Source organism: Arvicanthis niloticus, chromosome 10 (genome assembly GCF_011762505.2).
Source record: "Arvicanthis niloticus isolate mArvNil1 chromosome 10, mArvNil1.pat.X, whole genome shotgun sequence".
In the NCBI taxonomy this organism is placed as follows: Eukaryota; Metazoa; Chordata; class Mammalia; order Rodentia; family Muridae; genus Arvicanthis; species Arvicanthis niloticus.
The window spans coordinates 15,381,144-15,405,129 of record NC_047667.1 but is presented as its reverse complement, the minus strand read 5'-3'; the positions used below and the strand labels follow the sequence as shown (position 1 = coordinate 15,405,129).

The following is a 23,986-nucleotide window of genomic DNA, read 5'->3' as shown; positions in this document are numbered from 1 at the left end:
TATAGTCAGGCTTTCCGAGTTCAAACCTCAGCTCCTCCATTTTGATAATGATGTGTCATCCCTGCCATTTCAGGAGTGTTGGGGGCAGCACTATTCCCTAGCATCAGGTCAATCATGGCAGCCCTTGTGTAAGCCACTACACAGCTCCTAGCACAGACGGTGCAGGTGTTGGCTGGTTTTGTTTATTTGTGTGTTATGGGAAGGAGGGGCCACATGCATCCATGTGTGTGCATGCTATAAAGGCTAGAGGTCAACCTTAGTAGTCCCTCCTTAGGGACTTTGCATTGTTTTTTAGACAAGATCTTTGACTGGGTGGTTGGTCAGCGAGCCCCCAGTGATCTGCCTGTTTTATTTCCTCAGTGATGGAATTATAAGAATTTAAAACCCCATACCAGCACACATGGACTTTTTACATGGGTGCTGAGGGGATCAAACCCAAGCCCTCATGCTTTTAAGTCAAGCACCTTACTGAGTTATCCAGCTCCCCAAACCAGTCAGCTCATCAGTGCCCATGGTGCCCCACCGTTACAAAGCTGGTGTTTCAGTATTCCTCCCACTGGCATGACGTAAGACAAATATGCTGAGCTTAAGGAAGGTCCCAGACCTCAGAATCCCTATTGATAAAATACCAAGACTCGATGGGACTCTCTCCATGATGGCCTTGCCATCTGAAGCTGGAGTATTCCAGCTTAAAGGGACAAAGAACTTTTTGGTTTTCTTTGGGACAGGGTCACCTATAGCTCAGGCTGGGCTCAGGATTCATTATGTAGCCGAGGATGACCTTGAACTTTCATGGTCATGTCTTATGAGGGCTAGGATTTTTATGAATCTGCCGTCAGGCCTGGTCTATGTGAAGCTAGGGGTTGAACTCAGGGCTTCATGCATGCTAGACAAGCCTTCTATCAACTAATCGACATCCCCAGATAGAAGGAAATGTTTTTAATATGACATTTGCAAATGTGTCTTGCCAATCTAGTTTACTGAGCACACAACAGTCTCCTCATTCCATTGTGGAAGGAATGAAGAAAAAAAAAAGACACTTTCTTAGCGAGAGTTATATTCTAGGAAAGAGTCACGAAACCTAAATACAATTCAAGTGTAGTCCCTTATTCTTATTTAAATAACTTATAGCAAAAGTCTGTGTCTCAGGAAGAGTTATGGTTCCTTAGGCTTTAATGTTTCCTAATACCCTGGTGTGAATGACTCTATTATAAAGTTTTAAAACCAAAGCAGTTAATCTTGAAATCACACATAGAACCAGGGACCCTGTGAGTCCTGCAGTTCAAAGCTGGGGTTGTAATTCTGGAAATGGGCTCTCTTAATTAAAACCTGTAATGAAGTCAGATAATGAAGGCAGACTGGAATAAAGTACACACACACACACACACACACACACACACACATTCATATTCCCATGCAGGTGTATACAGTCAGCACACTTATTACAGAGCGAGCCATTATTGTGAAGATTACAAAAGATCACTGTAGAGTAATGAATAAGAACTTCTAGTATCTTCTTGCTGCAGGGGCCAGAGGTTGATGAAGATGTACGGGAAGATGAAGAAGATAGAGTTGCTGACGCTACGGTCCAGAGCCATGTGATAGGTAAACATCCATGTGTTGCTTGATTGTCTCTCACTTTGATGCCTTCTCCTGGTGCATTTCTAGAGGTCTGGTCTAATTCGGCCCATGACTGCAATAGTTCTCAACCTGTGGGTCGCAACCCCTTCAGGGTTAGAGTGACCCACTCACAGGGGTTACCTAAGTCCATCAGAAAACAACAAATATCTACATTATGATTCATAAAAGTAGCAAAATTACAGTTGTAAGGTAGCAATGAAATACTTTTAAGGTTTGGGGGTCACCACAACCTGAGGAACTGTATTAAAAGGACTGCAGCATTGGGAAGGTTGAGAACCACTGCTCTATGAGATACCTCATAGAGGTGGTACTTTTTCCTCAGAGAGGTTAAATGTTATATTAGTGTCTTTTCCTGTTGCTGTGACATAATGCCTGATAAAAGCAACTTCAGGGAGGAAGGGTTTATTCTGGCTCACAGGTCAAGGGCACAGTCCATCATGGTGGGGAAGGCACGGCAGCAGGAGTGTGAGTCAGATGCTCATGTGACATCCATGGTCAGGAAGCAGAGAGATGAATGCTGGTATTCATCTCACTGTCTCCATTGTATTCAGTCTGGGACTCCACCATAGTATGGTGCCGCCCATTTAAGGTAGGTCCTGTCACCTTAGTTAACCTACTCTAGATAATCTCTTATGCAGATGCCCAGAGCCTAGTCTGATCCAGATGACATGCTCAGAAGCTTGTTTCTGTGGTGATGCTAGATCCTGTCAGGGTGATAGTATAAACCTTCACACATGCTAATGTAAAACAAGTAGATTGGGCCTGGGCCTGGGTCTGGGGCTAGCATAATTAATGAATCCTTGCTTGGCATTGACAAGGTCCAGGGTTTGATGCCAAGTACCACAAAAGGAAAGCAAGCAGAAACAGGAAGACACACTGTTTCTGGGGTCTCGGAACCACACTGTGGTGAAAACATGGGTGTTTGCAAAGGAGGACAGTGTGAGCTGAAGAGGAGTGTGTGCTTCTGTTATATAAATGGAGGTTTGGGTAACTAATGTGGTTTTTTTTTCCCTAAGGAGAAAATCAGTTCTTAAAATATCCCTTTATAGAATGATCTCAAGAAGCAACGAATGCAGGAGTCTATTGTTTAAAAACAGGGTGGTGGCTTTCTAAAATGGAACAATTAAGTATATTGGACACTCCACATATAGAACAACTGTCTTAGTTTCTTGCCTGCTACTATAATAAAATATTCTGACATTTTATCATAATCGCGACATAAGAGGGAAAAGGTTTATTTATAGAGCTCACAGTTCAGAGGCACAGTCCATCATTGTGGGGGAGTCCCAGCAGCAGCACCTGAAAGCAGTTGGTCATGTTATATCCCAAGGTGAGCATAATGAGTGTGTGTGTGTTCCCCAGCTCCACTTCTCCATTTATACAGTGTAGGAATGCCCACAGAATGGTCCAGCCCACAAATAAGATGGATCTTTCTACATCAAGTAGAGTAATCAATATACTCCTCAATGGGTATAACCAGAGAATAGTCTTGCCAGATGATTTTGTCAAGTTAGCCAGGCGGTGGTGGCGCACGCCTTTAATCCCAGCACTTGGGAGGCAGAGACAGGCGGATTTCTGAGTTCGAGGCCAGCCTGGTCTACAGAGTGAGTTCCAGGACAGCCAGGACTACACAGAGAAACCCTGTCTCGAAAAAAACAAAAAAACAAAAAACAAACAAACAAAATTAACACTAACAATTATAAGAAACAAATAAAGTAAGTAAATTCACTTTCCAAAGCCTTCAACCCAGTTTTCTTTTCATCATTTCTGTCGAAAGACCTAAATATAGATAGACCTGAATTTACTTCAACTTGTTAGGTGTTTCTTTCTTAATAACGAAGAATATATAATTATTCAGAAAACCTGATTCTGCTGGCTGAGGTAAAAAGGAATCTGCAAGGACACAACAGTTAGCCTCCTGTTCCCAACCCCCTGAAAGCTCTACAACCCTAAAACCAGCCCAGTTATATTCCTTAAAGTTTTACATACCACCAAATATAAAAGAAAACATGTGCCCAGTGAAGTGGGATTCAAGTGCCCTGTTTCAGTCCCTGTTAGAAGACCATAATGGAGGAAATATCTGTGACTTTCCTCTTTGTGAGGAGACTGAAGAAGTAATTGATTTTCACATCCCCAGACTACCTTGGGCACTTGTAGCACTCACTGTTCTTCAGGAGACAGCAGTGCCCGTGAACATTCATGTACTGATTAGTCACCTTGACGCAACACAATGATGGAATGGATTACCCTAGGAGTAGCAGAATGGCCAATGTCTTAGCTTTTCTTTTTGCTTAACTAAAATACCCCAACAAAAGCAACTTAAGAGGCAAAGGATGTATCCTGGCTCAGGGTTTGAGGATACAGTCCATCATGGTGGTGAAGACACAGCAGCAAGGGATTGAGGCAGCTGATCCCACTGTATCTACCATCAAATGAAGGAGAGCAATGACTGTATGCATGCTAATGATCAGCTCCTCAGCTCCTTTCTTCTGTTTGTGCATCCAGGATCTCATGCCCAAAAGATAGTCCCACCCACAACTACATTGAGTCTCCCTACATCAGTTAACATACTCAAATAATCCTTCATAAGCATGCTTAGAAGCTTGGGCTCCCAGGTGATTCCAGATTCTATCAAGTTAACAATGAACACTAACACAGCTGAATATTAAGTCCTAAGATTCCCTTTGAGGGGGGACTGGTATCCAATAGCCTTTGTATGCATTGCTTTCACCAGGATGCCCTTAGCAGCCAACTCCCAGCTTTGAATGCCATATTTTTCCAGCATTCCCAGCCGTCTCAAGCAAACTATAATTTATTGTGTGTCTCGGAGTGTTGTTGTCCCCATTCAGCTTAATGAGACTGGCACACAATTATTATTCTTTTCATTTGTAATTAGGAATACAAAAGTCTTCACAAACAGCTAAATGAGTGTAGTCTGAATCGGATTATTATTCCAAGACATCCTTTTATTATGGCTGTCAGTGTGAAGGGATTTAATTGGTACCAGTTCAGCATAGTTAGCTAATGTGCAAGTTAAATATTGTTTAACAGCCTTCAAGCATGATAGTCTGTAAAGCCTGGCTGAGTCTCCTTTTTCCCATAATGAAGTTCTTGAACCTGTTAAAAAAAATAATCATAACAGGCAAAAGATTCAGTTCTATGACAGAGCACATGCCAAATGCGCTCAAGGCTCTAGGTTCAATCCCCATCATTACAAAATTGAGATTAAGCTCAGAAGGACTGCGAGTGTAGTTCAGTTGGGAAGAGTGGTTGCCCAGTGGACAGAAAACATTGTCTTCCATCTCTACCACTGAATAAACCAAGCACAGTTCTGTACTCAAGCTTTTTTTTTTTTTTGCTATGCAGTGAGTTTAAGGCCAGTTTGGGTTACATGAGACCCAAGTCTCAAAATAAAGTAACAACAACAATAAAAACAAAAGCAAAAAACAGGAAAAAGAAGCAGTAACAACACAAACACACATGCACACACATATGTGTGTGCACACAAGTAATGTTACACGCTGCCTCTCTTCTTGGATTTCTTATTTTCTATAGTAGACAGCTTTATTATTTGAGATTAGATCAGGGTTTATTGTTGCTACCTTCTTGAATTTTATATCCCTGTGCCATCAACAATTCCATGGACGTCTCCTGCTTTCAAACCCCTTGCCTTGGGTTGCAAACTGAGTCCTGCCACTCTAGGGATCCAACTTCTGTTGAAACAGAAAGTATAGGGATCAGTAGAAGCTTCCCAGGTTCCCACTGTCTATCTAACACAGTGTCATGGGGAAATGAATCATACAGCCAACTATCACTGCAAAGGATGCTGGGAAAGTGCACACATTCCTTTCTAATCTCTGTCTTATGAAGTAGCAGAGGGAAAAGATTGATACTAACTCTGAGCCAGCCACCAGTAGGGACATTTTAAAGGTTCTCCCTGTCTGAGCCTTGATGAGAGTCACTAATGTTTGGTCTTTAATCTTTATCCCATCTCAGGGACTGAGAGTATATATTTTCTGTGCTGATCATCCTAAGCATAGTATTATCATATATTTCTCAATACTTTATAGCCATGCTATAATATTTTCAGTAACAGTACCTGAACAGTTTCTGTCTCTTCCAAACAAATATCAACAAACACCTTTTCAACAGAGAAAAACAGGCAATTTGACCTGAAGGTTTGTGTTTCTGTCTGTGACCTCAGGGTGATTGTGTTGGTTTAGTCAAAATGCCATGAGTTGAATAGGAAACAAATGCTGTTACCTGAACTGGGTCTAAATTGAAATGCAATATTTATAAATTAAGGGACTGAAGCAATAGCCCAATGCTTAAGAGCACATGCTGTTCTTACAGAGGACCCGAGTTCAACTCCCAGCACTCACACTGAACAACTCAGATCCACCTGAAAATCCCTGCAGTGGATCTGCCTTCTTCTTGCTTTTCTGAGTACTGCTCGTCCACAAGTATACACTCACATAGACATGCATACATAGGTATAAGTAAAAGTAAAATACCTATGTAGAAATTTGTGAATTGAGCAAAATAAAGGCATTTGATATTTTTCTTTAAAATTATCATAATAAATGTCAGACTTTCTGTTAATGAGCAACAAAAAACAATAGCCAGCCTAATTTAATAGAACTCTAGCATAAATGGTTTCTTTCCTACCTTTTAAACTATGACAGACTGATCCTATACACTAACCTAATTGTCTGCTAATGTTAAACACTCTCGAAGAATTGAAATGCCACTGTCTTATGTTGAAATTACCAACCAGTGAGATAGAGAGTTTAATTAACAAAGTTCTTGCTTTGCAAGCATGAGGACCTGGGTTTGCTCCCAGAACCCATGTGGAAAACAACTGGGTGTGGTAGTACATGCTTCTATCTCATCACACGGAAAGTAGGGTCGGGGCATGTAGATCTCTGGGCTCACTGAACAGCCAGTATAGCATACTTGGTGCCTTCCAGTCCAATGAAAAACTCTGTCTTTAAAAACAAGGCATATGTCACCTAGGAAATAAGAACAAAAGTTGAACTTTGATGTCCACACACATGTCCACAGATGAGTACCCATACTCACACCCTGACATGAACACACACAGGCACACAAGCATACACAAAGAAAGAACATATCAGCCAGTGATAAATATCAAAAAGAATTCCCACAGTTGCAAGATAGTTCAGTGGGTAGCACTTGCCACCAACCCTGTTAACTCAAATTCAATATCTGGGTCCCACAATAGAAGGAGAGAGCAGAGTCCCACAAGCTGTCCTTCGACACATGGGCTGTGGCACACCTGTTCATATACACATATATATGCAAATGACTAAATAAACAAACAAGTAAATAAATAAATGTAATAAGTAACTATGTATAATAAAAATGTTTTAAAATCCCTCAAGTAAAGACACAGGATTCAGAAATTCTTAAACAAATAAACAAAAAATGAAAACAAAACAAAGAACCCAAAGATATTTTGAAGATTTCTGAGGAAGAAGTCATATAGAATTTACTGGTACCCACAAAGCTATAAGATAGAGAAAGGATCTAATCTGTCAGTCTAATCAGCTGTCTAATAACCTCACACAAGTGCACACAACAGCATCCACCTCATTGGATGAAGGTTGCATGAGCTCCATCTAAGCTCTCCAACATCCCAAGTGTGCTTCTAGTCTCTTCTGTAGAGGCTTTCCAGTACCAGCAGGAAAAGACAGAGGATACAGTCTCACTCCTGCCATCTCTGGATGGCCATAGCACCTTCCTTAGAGCTTTTGCTTGTCATATTTCATTACATTTGCCACTTGACAATTCCATACGTCTACATGAGACATTCTGGTTGTTCTCACCCTCTCTCTTATCCCCTCATGCCCCTGGTCAATCCCCTCCTCTATCCTCATATCTTTCTGTTTTGTTCCCTCACCAACTGATTTAGATCAAGGCCTTCTGTGTAGCCAGAGGTTCGGAACTAGCCATTCTGACTGATGGGCTCTCTATTGGTCAGACAACTGAAGACAATGACTGTTCTTTCCCAGGTATTCATCAATATCCAATAGTCCAGCAGGGAGAAGAGCTCCTTAAGCCCCGCCCTGATCCATGGTTCCCTTGTGCAGGCTCCATGCAGGCAGCCACAGCTGCTGTGAGATTGTGTTAGCAATGGCTGTGTCATGTGCAGAAGACAACATTTCACAATTGTCTCCCTATTTTCCAACTCTTATGTTCTTTCCTTTCTCTCTTCCATCATTTTCCCTGAGCCTTAGAGGCATGGTATGAAGTTTCTAATGAGAGAGTTTTCCTTGCTATCCCAAGAGCTGCTATTGCCCTCAAGGGGTCCCTGTAGCCCAATATGTTACCTCCTCTTCCCTCCTTCTCCAGCCTGGGTTAGCTTACAGAGTAGGAAGTGATCAGAAGTCCCTTTGAGGGCCTTACCTCCATAAACCTGTACAATTTCAGTTTCCCAGAGTGTGATCCTCTTATTCCTCTCTTCTTCTGGACTTCAGATAGTATAGAATGATAAGCTATGTCATTGGAGAACTAGAGTAAGCAGGACTCTTCCATATCAGGTATTTGCGTTACACTCCAGTAAACGTTCATCTCTAGTTAAGAGCAGTTCCTGGGGGCTGTAGGTCTGAGGCCTTCAAAGTGCTTGTTTAGGCAAAAGACAGGGTGACAAAGAAAGAAAACTGTCAAGCCCACCTTACATAAGAAAGGGATATTTTTGCATGCACTTACTTCAGCCTTAAAACTTAGAAGTGAAACAAAACTATGTTGAGCCAAATAATAGTAAACTTGAGACAGGTTAGACATTTTACCTGTGACATAGACAGATAACTGTACCGTTATCATCCGTCCACACAGCACCTAACCTGGTCTGCAGCCCCATGCACAGTTCAGGGAAGGCAGAAAGGATAGAGGAGGCACAGGGTGGATGATACACACTGTGGAGGTAACTCTGTACTGTGTTCATACAAGAGAGAGTCAGTACAGCAGCGTCCTCACATGGCAGAGGAGAAAGGGCTTGGCTAAGTGCCAATGTTATTATAACTGGTTGTATTTTTTGATTATAAGAAGAAAGTAAGGTCCATTCCATAGGCTCTTCCAATGACTTCGCTTGAATCAAGAGCAAGAAGCAGGACAATGGCACTTGTCAAATAATATCAAACCCCAGATAGAACATACTTAACCATAGTTGTCCAGAGTGGATCTTACCATCTGGATTTTGCAGATCACATTTTGTGTTAACTCCAAGACTGTATTTCTCTAACCAGAAATACAGGAAGTAACTAAGAATTACGTTTCAGGGGTTTGAACAAGAGTAGAAAATTCTTTGTATATGTGTATGTATATGAGATAATATGTATATATTGTATATTTGTTTGCATAACTGTGTGCAATCACATGTGCATAGATAAACATGCGTGTAGAGTCCTCAAGCATTCCTGCATCTGCATACATGTGCATATAACAACACCCACTCATACATCCATGTATACATCTGCTCCCTGCCAACCTACACACACTAAATAAACTAAAAGGATTTCAGGTTAAGGCCACCAGAATTCCTAGCAGTGTATATATTAAGTCTACAGTGTTGTCTGCTGAATCCAAGAGGTAATAGCTAGAACAAATCAGGTAAGAACGCTGGCAAAAGGCAGAGGTAAAATTGAGTTACTAATGACATGTGACTGAGAAAAGAGATAGAAACAGGGATTCTTTTGGCTTGAACAATAGATGTGCATCAGAAATAAAAATTGAGAATTTTCAGAAAATCCATTGTAATGCAGAGCTGACATGGGAGCCTTTGAAAATATGCTGGAGCACATCTTTTAAAAATCAATTTATTGCAGACACTTCTCCACATGACTCCATATAGATCTACCTTGTTGGGTTTTGTTATTATTGTTGTTGGTTTTTATGTCATACTTTATGGAGACCAAGTCTTATGTAACTCTGACTGGCCTCAAACTCTTCGTGTAACCAGTGAGGTGAAGCTTGAAGTCTGGGTCCTTCTTGTCCCTGCCTACTGAGTTCTGGAATTGCAGGCGTGTACTACTACATCCGGTCTGTGTATGCTGCATACATGGTGCCTGGGATAGAATCCAACCACGGCTTCATGAATACTAAGCAAGCACTGCACTCTGTCCACTGATCTACAGCCTCAGCTACCTTATTACTTTAATAATAGCAGCATAATGCTTCCAATTATTGCTCTGATCACACCAGTGTGTTATTTATTTTCTGTTAGTAGTTATCTAGACACTTTCAAACTACAGTGGGCCTTCTTTTCACATAGGTGATATTAAATGTTTAAAAATATTTTAAAATATTTTTTACTCTTCAATTTTTTCATATATTTATGCTATGTACCTCGATCACATCCACCAACCATATTCTCCCTCCAACTCTCCCTAGTTTTCCCCACCCCATCTCCCTAATGCTCCCCACCCCAGCTCCCTTGTGCTCCCCACCCCAGCTCCCTAGTGCTCCCCACCCCAGCTCCCTTGTGCTCCCCACTCCAGCTCCCTTGTGCTCCCCACCCCAGCTCCCTTGTGCTCCCCACCCCAACTCCCTTGTGCTCCCCACCCCAACTCCCTTGTGCTCCCTACCCCAGCTTCGTAGTGCTCCCCATCCCAACTCCCTAGTGCTTCCCACTCTAACTCCATCCAACTTTCTGTCCTCGTTTTATTGTTATTAACAATCCACTGGATACTTTTTTAATAATTCATAGACATGAACCCAGACCTTAGTGCTTTTAAACAAAAAATCATGTTTTGAAAATGGATAATGCCCCCCAAAATAACTTATCAATGTCAGTCTTAATTTCTTTCATCAGCCCGAGGTAGAATGGGAGACTCGTGGTTTACCCATCACCTTATCTCTGGCGCAGTGTCAGCTTCACTCATTTTGCCCAGGATCAGATAAAGGATGCTTGCTTTATCTTTGCTCTGCCACCCTGGTGCAGCTAAAAGCTTTTCAAGAAGGGGGAGGGGCAGAATGAGCTGAGAGGTTAACAGGTTATGAAGCATTGTCCCAGCCAAGCCAGAAGCACTGAATCAATTTCCAATATGTTCCTCACAGAGCTAAAGTCCTATGCTCAGGAGATGTTATTGTTTGATTATAAAAGCAGGTGGAATTTGAAGAGAGACTTTCATGCCACCTTGATAAACAGTCTCTGCCTGTAACTCGATTGTGTCAACTCCCAGACGGAGGCGAATTATGCTTTCGGGTGACTCTCTGCCTATCTGAAACCTTGCGTTGAGCTCCTTCCTCAAGAGCTCACTGGGAAGAAACTCAGCCAGACTGTGCAAGAACTTATTTAGAGTCGTCTCAGCCACCCCATTTCCAAATGAACAAGTTGTAGTTTAGACCTATGTCATTTCTCTGGGTGTTAACCCAGTCCTCAAAATGTCCCCTATGTTAAAAGCAGGTACCAGTTTAAATCAGGTATTAACAACACTCCTTTTTCTATGTGATATTTGTTTTAATTTAAAACAAAAGCAAAAACCACGACTTTGGGGGGCTGGTGACATGGATGGTTCAGTGCTTCAGAGTGTGTGCATTCTCAGAGAATGCAAGTTCTGTTCCCTACCCTGTTTTTATGTGACTAAGAACCACTTCACATTTCAGAGACCAACTCTCTCTTCTAGACTCTGCCAGCACCTGCACTTATGTGCATGTGCTCTCTCTCTCTCTCTCTCTCTCTCTCTCTCTCTCTCTCTCTCTCTCTCTCAAACACACACACACACACACACCAATTTTAAAATGATAATAAAAACACTTCTCAAGACCAGGAAGATGGCTCAGTAAATAAGATGCATGTCATGTAAACCCAAGGAGCTGAGTTCAGATCTACATATATCATGTAAAAAGCCAGGTATGGTGTTTGTACCTCCGATGCTGGGTTTTTGGTGAGTGTGTAGAGAAAGTTTGCTCCGAAGTGCTTACTGGCAAGACAGTCTAGCCAAAACCGTGATCGTTACATTCAGGGAGAGTCATTGTCTCAAAAAATAAGGGAGTAAGTAATAAAGAAAGTCAACCTCCACACGCAGCCTCACAGCTGAGCCCACCTGGACACAGTTACAATGACGCACATGATATATATACACAAAGACTTCACTTCTCAGATACAGTGCTATAATTTATTCATATTTTTGCCTTTAAATTAGCATATGTATTAGTCACTTAGCACTGTGTCAAGATTCCCGAAAGGATAAAGCATAAGGGAGGAGGGCGTATTTTGGCTTACAGTTTAAGGGAATACAGTCCATCATGCCTGCTCAGCACTGTAGCTGGTGGGTAGTGTCCGCAGCTGCCTATAACATTATACCAACCAAGAAGCAGAAAAGGTCAAGCCAGAGCTTGATGGGTTATCACTCACAAGGTCCAACCCTAAGCCACACTTCCTCTCAACCTCTCAAAACTGTGCTACCAGCTGGGGACCACATATTAAACACATAAGCCTATGGGGACATTTCATACTGAACCAATACAACGTGTATTCATTGAACAAGTCAATAGAGTTCGTCCAGTACTTTTCATACTTCAATAATATTCTCTTTTCTGATTACTTTTGTACTCTTTTCTCTTCCCACTGACCTTTTTTTCCCCTAAATAATCTAGATTCCATGTATCTGAGTCTGGTTTATTTTATTTAACACAATAGATTCTGTTATATTTCCTCGCAAATGACATACCTCCATCCTTATTTATTACTGAATAAATTATATTTGTGTCTGTTTAGACATATGTTGCATGTTTATCCATTCATCTCAAACAGAAGGTGAGATTAATATTATGTTAGTTAATTTACATGTTGCTGAGACATAACACCTGACAACAACTTAAAGAAGAAGAAAGGGCTTACCGCGTATTGGAGTTTGTGTGCAAACTCTATTATGGTGGGGAGTCATGGCAGCAGGAGCGTGAGGCAGCTGGTCACATGGCATCCACAGTCAGGAAGCAGAGAGAGATGGATGACCAAGGCTGATGCTCAGCTTGCTTCCTTCATTCCATGCAGTCCGGGATCCCAGCCTTGAAAGAGCAATACATACACTCAAAGTGGATCTTCCTATCCTAATTAACCAGCTCTAGAAGCTTTCTCACAGACAGGCCCAGAGGTCTGTTTCCATTGAGATTCTCTGTCTCATGGACTTGACAGTCAAGGCTAATCACACATACTATGGTCATTGTGAATAGCACCACAGTGAGCATGGCCTTGCAGGCCTGGCTGCCACGTAGCTACATGCTCACTTAGCAAAAATAAGGAGGCAAGTGGGAAAGAGGAAGCCATGAACGATAGTGAGGTCAAAGAGTCAAAGTATGGATTTTATGGTGTGATATGAAACATTTCACATCTCTATCTTAGACCCATCAGCCATAAAGAGGAAGACTATTCTAGAAAACCTGTATTGTTTGTCTGGCTAAACATACTGAGTCTTCCCAAGGAACTTGGGTTGCCATCTAAGCTTTAAAATATCCATTAGTGTCCAAGTTTAGTTCATTCTTCTTCGCATGAATCTACAGGAAGATGGTACTTCAGTAACAAGGTCTGAGGATATTTTTTAAAAGCTTACAAAGCTTGTATCCCTGTTTCCTGGTAGCTTAGGCTTTGCCTGAACAGTAGTGTTAGCTCTGCTCCCTGGCTAAGGGCTTTGCACATTGGGAAAGTGCATCCACTGGTTTGCAGTCTCAGCTCTCTTGCCATTAGGAGACCTAGGTTCCAGTCCCTCCTTGCTGTCTACATTATGTCATCTACCCTGTGCTGTGACTTTCAGTAAATCCCCAGCTCTTCCAGAACCTCTATCTCCCTCATCTCCCAAATGGAGAATGGAGTAACTGTGTAAGTACTGCTGAAAACATCCCAGGTACTAGCAGAGCCCAACCGTGGGTCTTTGCTGGTGTACTTATTGTCACTAAAGATTATTTAGTGCCTAGGTGGCTGTGGGTCCCATATTTCTGCTTGATGAAGGCAGTCCATGAAGAAGTGTTATCGTCTGGCTTATATATCACAGCAAGGTGGCCACCGCATCTATGTAGAAGACTAGACCATCTTAAGAATGGAAAGGGTTTGTCATGGACATTTCTGGCCATAAGCCTTACATGTCAGGAAGAAGGCCTGGGTACCACATTTACTGAATAGATGATGAAATGACTGAGTCACCTGAATCCAATGCACCACATCTTACTCAGCGCCATTCCCATCTTCCCCTTCATACTCTCCCCCCTAGGCTGTCCCATGCCATGCTGCTTCACACCTTTGTGGACTTGCAGTTGGCAAGGAGACAGTGATGGAGAGCATTATACCTTCTCCACAGGTAGGAGTGAGTCACCTTCATTCTCTGGTGCTCAGACCACAAGGCTCAGCCATAAACCAATTTCAGTTCAGTTACTAAATATTTATTAGGCTTTGACTCATCCCAGGCAATTGTGCTGAGCTCTCCAGGGATATGAAAATGGAGTCTGGGTTTGCTGAGCTTCTCTGATCTGATTCTGAACCAAGATCCTTATTTACATCTCTTTCCCCCCTTAAATTTAGCGGGAGATTGAATCACTCGATCTTTTGCCTCAATATTGGACTGCAAGGAAAGGTCAGTTTCCATGGATGGTTTGGAACTTAGAGGTTGTCCACTCCTCCCCTTAGGCATTGCCACAAAGGCTTTACTGCTGTGAAGAGGCCTGTCATTGTAAATGATCAAGAAATCACCTTGCTTTGTAGTTCCTCAATAATGTGAACTTATTCTCCCTGACATCCTGGAAAAGACAAGTAATTTCTTTTAAACAGATGGCATGTGGAGCCAGTGTTTAAATGTCATCTCCGACACTGTTTACCGCCCTACTTAGTCAGGGAGATATTTGCATGTTGGATTCTCTTGAGTGCTGAGTATGTGATGTGAGAGAGAGGAGAAGCTTATCTGGGTGTTACTTCCTAATAAAACCTCTTTGGGCCAGGGGAGAAAGCTCGGTCTAAAAACTGCTTGCTGTACAAGACATAAGTGTCCCTGAACCCCATATAAAGAAAGACAGACATGGTACCAAATGTTTATAATCCCAATGCTGGAGGGGTGGAGACAGGGCATGTTAGTCTACAGGAGATGTTCCAGACCTGGGAGAGACCCTGTCTCAAAAAATCAAGACTGTTGATATCCAAGGCATGACCCAAGGAGATACACACACAGAGAGAGACACACACACAGGCCTCTACATAAACACAAAAATGCATATGCAGCTGCACACACATGAACACACATACACGCACATGCACACATACAACACACACATGCACACACATACACACACAAACACACTGAGAGAGAGGGACGGAGAAACGGGGTATCACAGTTAACTGTGGTCTTGACAGATGATATAACTGACATTTTCACTTTTCTTTTTAGTGACAGCTAAACAATATGCACTATTTTTTCACCTTAACAAGATAACTACATGAATTGTCCTTTAAATGATTTATTTTTTATTTTTCGTATGCACCCGTATGGGTGTCCGTGCTTATGAGTATAGGTGCCCTGGAAGGCCAGAGGAGAGGTTGCATCATCTGGAGCTGAAGTTACAGGTGGTTGTGATCTGTCAGATGCAAGTGCTAGGAACTGAACTTGGGTCTTCTTCAAAACCAGTATACAATCTTAACTACTGACCCATCTGTCCAGGCCAGGATGGCTTTCTTTTTAAGGTTTTTTTTTTTTTATGTTTAACTATATGTATACTGAGCCACCTCTGCAGCCCCAGTAGGCTAACTTTGCTTAATTCTTCACAGTGTTTTCCAGGATTATAATGAGATTTGCAGCAGTCTGGTTTAGTTTCCCAGTAGACTCTGTGACAAGGATTCAAGGTCAAGTAAATTATCAAGAAGTGCAGGAAAGAGCAATAAGGGACATCCGGCAGGGAAGGGAAGCCACACAGTAAAAGACATGCTGTCACACCTGCTATTCCCAGAATGAGCTATATAATTTGCACAACTTCGTACGTAACGAAATGCATGTCCTCTTGTTCAAAAGTTATTAGAGGGCCAGCGAGATGGCTCAGCAGGTAGAAGTGCTTGCTGCAAAACCCTGACAATCTGAATTCAGTCTCTCCCTGGATCCCGCTCTAGAAGAAAACTGACTCCAGGAAGTTATCTTTTGACCTCTACACATGTGCCATGGCGTGTGCACACCTATGCACCCCAATACATACTGTATATACATGTATAAACATGCATAATGATAAATAAAATAAAAATGTTAAGGTTACTAAGAATTTTAACAGCTAGAGAGATGGTTCTGCTGGTACAATGCTTGGCTTGCAATCCACAGAACCCACATGTAGACAGTAAAAATGAAGACCCATGCACCCGTGGCCCCGGAGCTGACAAAGCAAAGAGAAGAGGATCACTGAGCTAAATGACCAGTGAGCCTAGCCTCCTTGGGAGAGAGACACTGTCCCAAATAATAATAATAATAATAATAATAATAATAATAATAATAATAATAATAATAATAATAATAAAGAGGTGAACAATGTCAGAAAAAAAATGATAGTCAGAAATTGTCCTCTGGCCTTCACACATACATATGCATGCACATATACCTATAAACGCATAGACACAAGCAGACATTTAAGATAGTAACAGTAGCAGACAAATCTCACACATATCATTAGCCACGGCTCTTATCTTACCTGACAGCTCAGCCGGTAAGGAAGTCTGGCATATAAGTCTTAGTGTTCTTCCTCCTAAGGAGTTATCACCACCCACCACCACTGTAAATGCAGGGTGGCTTCTGTCCAAGAATCCAGAGCAATGTGGTTACGTTGGACACGCTCGAGTACTGGGGTTCAAGGAAAGTAGCCTTCAATACCTAATAGGCTACCAAACACCAAGCTTTGGTTACTCATCTACTTGTATCCAAGGCAGGGTCAAATGTCTCTAAATGTGTACCAGAATTTAGTAGACAGACCTGGCAGTCCTGCAGTGGCCAGTCACAGTGGTCAGCTTAATGAGCTGTAGAATCATTTAAGATACAGGTGTCTGAACTTGGCTGGGGAGGGGAGGTTGTCTTCATTGCACTAATTGAAGTGGAAGTCCACTGTGGGTGGCACATTTTCCCTGGGCTGGTATCCTGGAGTCAGTGAACACAGCAATCATTGGTTTTCTGCTTCCTGATCGAGGGTGTGATGTGACCAGCTGCTTCAGGCTCCTGCTGCCTTAACTTAACAGCCATGACAGACCTTGACCCTGATCCATGATCCAGAGTAAAACTTTTCCCCTTAAGTTCCTTTGGTGAGAGTGTTCTTGTCAAGCAACAAGAAAAGAAACTAAGACAAGTCCCATCCAGGAAAACACTCACCTCTGGTCTTTTGATATCTGCCTGCTTCTTAGCCAGCTCCCAAGACACCTGTCATTTCTACATGTAGAAAGTCAAACATACACAGGAAAATAAAGAACAGAGGGAGCCGTGATCCTGTGTTCCCAAAAATCACAGGTATATTTGTTTGCAAATGTTATGACCCTAGAGGACTAGGTCCTTTCCTCATGAGCCTTGGTTGTCTATTGGGGAAACAGATCTAGAATTAGTCTCAAGCTTTGTCTACAAGGTTTGAGTCCTCTATCTCAGAAACATTCAGAAAGCAGTTTGAAAGGTATTAACATTCCTAAATCATTGCAGTTTCTCCTAAAGCTTGGGAAAGGGATCTGGGGGCAAAGTTTAGTTGAACTGTTTGCTGCACAAACGTCGGGGGTACAGGTTGGATCCCTAGAACCATCTAAAGAGGGAGGCATCAGAGTGTACACTTGTAATCCCAGTGTGGGGAGATGGAGACAAGTGGATTCTGGGTCTTATTGTAAACCAGCCTAGCTTACCTGCAACCTCTAGACCAATAAGAGACCCAGTCTAATACAAAGACAAGGTGAATGGTACCTGAAGAATGACACCAAAGGTTGACCACTGACCCACATGTACCCTTGCGTACATATGCATACTCACACACACACACACACAAACACACACACACACACACACACACACACACACACACACACACACACACAGTGAGTGGTGAGATTGACACGTTGCCTTCTGATGACTACATCCTCTATAATGTGCTTTTGTTCTTTGCACCAGGTGACGCCCCATCCTCTTTCCCCTCTTTCATTGTTTTTTTTGGGGGGGGTGTTTGTTTGTTTGTTTGTTTTAGTGAGCTCTCAACACTGGCTTCTTAATTGTTGCAGTGGTTTATTTTATGGATTTTATGTGTCAGAATGGAAAAGTCAGATTCTTGTTCAAGCATTGTTCTAGGTACTTCTACGTGGTGGAGGTGAAGTGAACTTTTGGATTGGTAAAGAGATAACGCAGGTTACTCTCCTTAATGTAGGCTTCAGGCAATCCATGAAACACCCAAGTAGAAGACAAAAGCACATCTTCCCATGCGAGAGGAAAGTTCTCCCACCTGCCCTGACCTCAAGCTGGGAGATTGCATTTTGTTGTTGTTGTTGTTTCTATTAGGGTCAAGGCAAAGAATTCACTTTCCTGGGGTCTTGAGTCTTCCCATCTTTGTTTGGAAGTGTACATTAGTCATCCTGGTCTCCAGCTGGCTGGCTTATCCTGCAGCTTCTAAGACTTATCAAACTGTATAATTATGACAGATAATTACCCCCCTCTCTCTGATGTGTCTTTCTGTCCCCTCTCTCCTCCGCCCATCTCTCTCTGTCTCTCTCTGTCTCTCTCTCTCTCTCTCGCTCTCTCTCTCTCTCACACACACACTCTGTTGGTTCTTTCTCAAAGGAATCTTGACTAACACAATTACACATAATTAGACATCATCAAGATAATTAGACTATCAGCTATAGGAAGTTGGAACATCACACGCTGCCCAGGTTTGTTCATCCAGGCAGAGGAGAAGCTAATAAACTGGACGGAGGTGGGGAGAGACTCCAGATGCCAGGATTCAGCTCATATCATCCCCGTGTATGGGAAATGGGAAGCAGGTGGTCCTGGTGACCCAGTTAGGGGTAGGATATGCATGCTATGGCTCACATGTGTGGGTCAGAAAAGGAACTCAGGTACTGGTCCTTGCTTTCTACCTCTGAGGCAGGATGCTCCAGGTCACTTGCGTCATGGGTATCTGTGGAGTCTCCTATTTCCATCTTCCATAGAAACCTGAGGGTCACAGACACACACTAAGCATCTGGTTTCTACTTGGGTTCTAGGGATCTGAACTCAGGTCCTCACACTTGTGCCACAAGTATTTTAACCACTGAACCATTTCCCAAGACTTAAAATCTTGCCTTGGTGTCTATAATCCATGGATGCCTCATGCTGGTACCTACTTGTCTCCATTTTCCTGCTCACTTCATCCTAAGGGAACCAAAGGCATCAAAGGCCCTGGATGTAGAGAGGATCTCAGTCCTGGAAAATCTCATGTCCACACACAACACAATTATTCATTATGAAGGAATGGATCCTTGTGAGAGAGAATTTGTGTGTTAAAGCAAGATGATGGCTTCAGCTGGCAATATCAAATATCCTGTTGGTCTCAAAGGGAGTTGCTTGACACGACAGGGCACTTCACAGAATTGTAGGTAAACTTGCCATGTGTGCAGTTACAGTGTTGTCCTGCTCTGGGAGAAGACTGGGATGCAAGGAGATTTGGTCTAACTGACTATTTTCTGGGGACTGAGAAGATGTGTTATTAATGTCATTAATACGTTTTCCTTGTAGCATAAGGACTGGCATTTAATTCTCAAAATTCCCTTGTGAAGTAACTGAACATGATAGGGCATTTATTATCCCAGTGCTAGGGAAGTGAGATAGTAGCATCCTTGGGGCTCACTGGCAAGCCAGCTGTCTTAGTCAGGGTTTCTATTCCTGCACAAAACATCATAAGCAAGAAGTGAGTTGGCAAGGAAAGGGTTTATTCAGCTTATACTTTCCACATTGCTTTACATCACCAAAGAAAGTTAGGACAGAAACTCAAGCAAGTCAGGAAGCGGGAGCTGATGCAGAGGCCATGGAGGGATGTTACTTACTGGCTTGCTTCCCTTGGCTTGCTCATCTTGCTTTCTTATAGAACCCAAAACTACCAGTCCAGGGATGGCACCACCCACAATGGGCCCTCTAACTCTTGATCACTAATTGAGAAATGCCTTACAGCCGGATCTCATGGAGGCATCTCCTCAAGGGAGGCTCCTTTCTCTGTGTTAATTCCAGCTAGTGTCAAGTTGACACACAAAACCAGCCAGTTCCCCAGCCTAGGCTATCTGGGTGGGAGGCTGCAGGCCAGGGATAGACCTTGTGTCATATACAAACAGGATGGTTAGTGCCTAAAGAAGAATGCCTGCTCTTGACCGCCATCCTCCATATGTTCACATGCACATGCTTGCACAGATGAGCTCATGCTAGCCCTCACACAAACACCCTCTTTATCATCCAGTCAGTGTATGCAAGATCCCACAGTAAGTGGAGCTTTGTGCTGAGTTTACCCCAGAAATGTGTATGTGTATGTGTGTGTGTGTGTGTGAGAGAGAGAGAGAGAGAGAGAGAGAGAGAGAGAGAGAGAGAGAGAGAGAGAGAGTTGTGTTGAATTTCATAATGAAATTGCCAGAATGGACAGTACACTGTGTGGCTAGCATAAGAAACTCTAATTGTTTAACATTCTCTATATGAGAAAGCAAGGTGTCTACTTTGCTAATGGCGCAGAAATCCTTGAATCCAGATATACTATGCATCTAGCCTGTGGCATGACCAGCTTATGTCATAGAAGCAGGCAGAGCATGACTAAACAATAGATCATGCCTATTAGCGAGTTTCTGTTTATAATGGCGATAAACTTGGATGCAGGGTGGCCTTCTGCAGACCTTTGCTAGAGAAGCTAAGAGGAATTCATCAAAAACAGATGGCATGGGCTTCGAGCCTCACAGAGCTGTCTCTGTCTCCCCCACAGTCAATCAGATCTAGCCACACAGACCTTCAGAGCTTCCGCTTGCTCCCTTCCTCTGAGGTATTAAGGACCCACGGAAGAACCACGTGGCCTCCTCATCCCACCCCTCCTCCCTCCTTTCCCAGGCCTGCTTGGGAATAGGAGGGTTGGGCTCTGTAAGTGTGCTGTGCGTTCACCGGGATTTTTCAGCACTATTTTCCTGGAGCTTTTGACTTCTGGTTTATTCCCAACTGTCAGCAATGCTAAGTTTTCCAGTTACTTCCCTCTTCCCAAGCAGTGCTGCTGATATATAGGATGAGGTGTTGTTTGAACATCCCAGTTACAGCTTCCTAACACAGCTGAACATTCCCTAGCTGCTGCTCCTCCCTGTCTCCTCTGTGCTCTTTCCCCATCCTCCTCTTCCTCTTCTCCTTCTCCTTCCTCTTCTTCCCCCTTCCCTTCCTCCTCCTCACTCTCATGGATCTTCTTTGTCTTAGTGACTCTATTGCTGTGATAAAAATTCCTTAACAAAACAGCAGCTCTCAATGAGAAGACCTTCTGATTCATACCTCTGGAGGAATACAGTCATTCTTGATGGGGAAGATACAACACAGGCAGGGACTGCATGGTGACAGGAGCAGAAACTTGTCTGGTCACATTGCATCCACATTTAGGAAGCAGATGGGCAACAGGAAGTGGGGCAGGCTATCAAAACTCAAAGCTTACCATTGTCTCACTAAGACATCTCCCTCTTAAAGGCTCCCAACCTTCCCAAACAGTACCTCCAGCTGACGTCTCAAGTGTGTCAGCAATCCCCATTTCACTAACAACTCACAACCATCTATTATTTCCCCTTTTCTTAACCCTCCTTCTTGATGTAGCAAGCCTCTCCTCATGCCAAACTGCTGCTCTCTGATGTGAAGGAACTGGTGATATCTTGTACACATCTTTCGTGTCTTGTCCCCGTGCGGTAGTTTCTCAAGAAGCAGTTGCACATTCTGTATTATTCAACATGCAGTGACATCACTGTCACCCTCTTGGAAGGCCATGTTATGAAAATAGCTGAGGATGCTATCAACACATATTCTTGATAACATCTTTCAATTTCTTAAATATTATCCTTGGATCAAAATGGTGCAGTTTCTCATCACATTTTCTGTCAAATCTGGTTTATTTTTCCTAAACAAAGAAGAAAGCCAAAAAAGGGGGGAAAAAAGGAAAGAAAGAAAAGTAAGTTGAAACTTCAAGGGCAGAATCCAAGGTGCTGAACTAATTTCTGAGCCTTCGTATCTTCGTATCTTCCATATGCCACCCCAGGCATTTTAAGGAATCAAAATAACGTGCTAGAAACAGAACTGAGCTTGAATCTGCTATACCTTAGGAGTGCAGCACTTATTAATTCAGGGAATCTGTTCCTCCAGCTCTATAGTTTGAGTCACATACTTCCCCAATTTAGACAACAATGTTGGAATGAGTCAGGGAGGGGCCTCATAGCACCTGCCCTTAACAAGTTTGTTTTTTGTTTTTTTGTTGTTGTTGTTGTTTGTTTTTGATATATCTGCAAAAGAGAAAAGCAGCACTACCTACCGTTTAACACTCTGTTGTGTGACCTTTCCCAGGGAGCCATGAAGAAAGGTACATTCCCCACAGAAAGAATACCAAGGATCAGCCAAAGAAGCAGGTCGCCATTGCCCTAGCTTAATGACCTGTGAGGTTATTGGGATCACTTAAAGGAATTACGTGTGCGCATATGTGTCTGCTTGGGAGTATGTGCGTGTGTGTGTTCACAGAGGCCAGACTGTTGGATCCCTTAGAACTACACTCGCAGATGATTCTCAGCTGCCTGAAGTGGTGCTGGCAACTGAGCCCAGGCCCTCCACAGAAACAGCAAATTCTGCAGGGCCATCTCTTCATCCCCAAATTATTTTTAAATTTATTAATTTAGGGTAAGGCTAGTAATCAATATATATTCCATATATGAAATTGTTAAATAACAAAATTAAAGTGTATATCTTGACAAATTCTAAACTCGTTTACATTTTTTGTGTCGCCTGTGTTCTTAATCTTCCTACGTTGTTATGACACAATATTTGAGCTTCTTTATCACTTTTGTTGTGTCCTGTTGTGTTTTCATGTTCATTCGAGTCTGTTTCCTCATTTTACCTTTAAATTGCAGAACGTATAGTCGCGTTCTGTTTCATTTCAAAGAATTTAGACTTTTCTCTATGTATCTTCTGTTCCTCTTTCTCTTACTTCTACAGTTTTCATAAAATATAGTTTATACGGTTTCGACAAACCTTTAGTTTGCTGAAGCATCTTTTATAACAGTGAACATGACCTACCTTAATGAATCTCTATGTGAAAAGAGCATAGATAATGCCCCTGGTAAAATGGAATTCAAATGCTGCTTCCTGTTCTGCTCACCCATCCCTCGTTCATGTCTCCATCCATTCTACACCTCAGAGCAGTCTTCTCCTTGTTTCAGGGTTAGCTCATGTCAGTGGCTCAACAATGTTGCGTCATACATTTTAGAGTTCTAGGCTGTCAACATTCCTAGGATAAACAGGTCTACTCAAGTGAGAAATAATATCCTTATAACATGTGGTCTTCATCCCCGGAAGCATTTCTTTGGGAAGCTTACATGTTCTGACGTTAGTGTGGTACCTCCAGCTTTCTTCTGACTAATTCTTACATGTTACTGTTATTTTACTTCGCATGTATCTGTTATATGTAAATTGGACTTCTCTTAGTCTTTCCTGTTTAGTTTTTAGGTTTATTGATGTATTTATTCAATCAATCATTCATTTTTGTGTTTTTAAAAACAGGCACTACATAGCTCAGTACTCACTGTATAGACAGGCTAGCCGCCTTGAACTTCAAGCCCTGGCATTATTAGCATGTGTCACTATTTCTAGCTTAAAATGGATTTTTTTTGATAGATAGTATACAAACCAGGGGTGGTAGCATGCAACATTAATCCCAACACTTGGAGGCAGAGGCAGGCAGAGGCAGATCTCTGTGAATTCAAGGCCAATCTGTGTGTAGGCACATATGTAGGGTGTATGTGCTTACATGTATGTGTCTGCTTGTGTGCCTCTTTGTGTGTGTGTGTGTGTGTGTGTGTGTGTGTGTGTGTGTGTGTATGTATGGTGTGTGTTTAGGTCCAAGGTTGATCTTGATGTGAAGAATTCCCCTTGGTTATTCCAAGCAATGTCTTTCAGTCACATCTAGAGCTCACCAATTTATGGCTACTCTTCACCAGACAAACTTTTCTGTGGATTATATGTCTTCCCCTTGCAAGGCAGGAATTACAAGCAGCCTACCACCCCTACCCTGTATTCTCATAATTTCTGGGAGTGCAAACTCTGGCCCTCACATTTGTGGGGCAAGTGGTTAACGTGGAAATTAACGTTTACAGCATCACCAGGCTATTTGTGTT

At 42.5% G+C, this 23,986-nt stretch overlaps 1 protein-coding gene across 10 annotated transcripts in view; it reads left to right on the top strand.

The window, feature by feature from the left end:
• The window catches only part of Nckap5 (NCK associated protein 5), an 887,342-nt gene that overhangs the window by 785,011 nt on the left and 78,345 nt on the right, over nucleotides 1–23,986 (top strand). For all 10 annotated transcript variants that reach the window (XM_076941060.1, XM_076941057.1, XM_076941058.1 and 7 more), the window contains one exon: nucleotides 1,527–1,605. In XM_076941060.1, coding sequence (XP_076797175.1) covers nucleotides 1,527–1,605 — 79 coding nt within the window. The remainder of the gene's footprint in view (nucleotides 1–1,526; nucleotides 1,606–23,986) is intronic.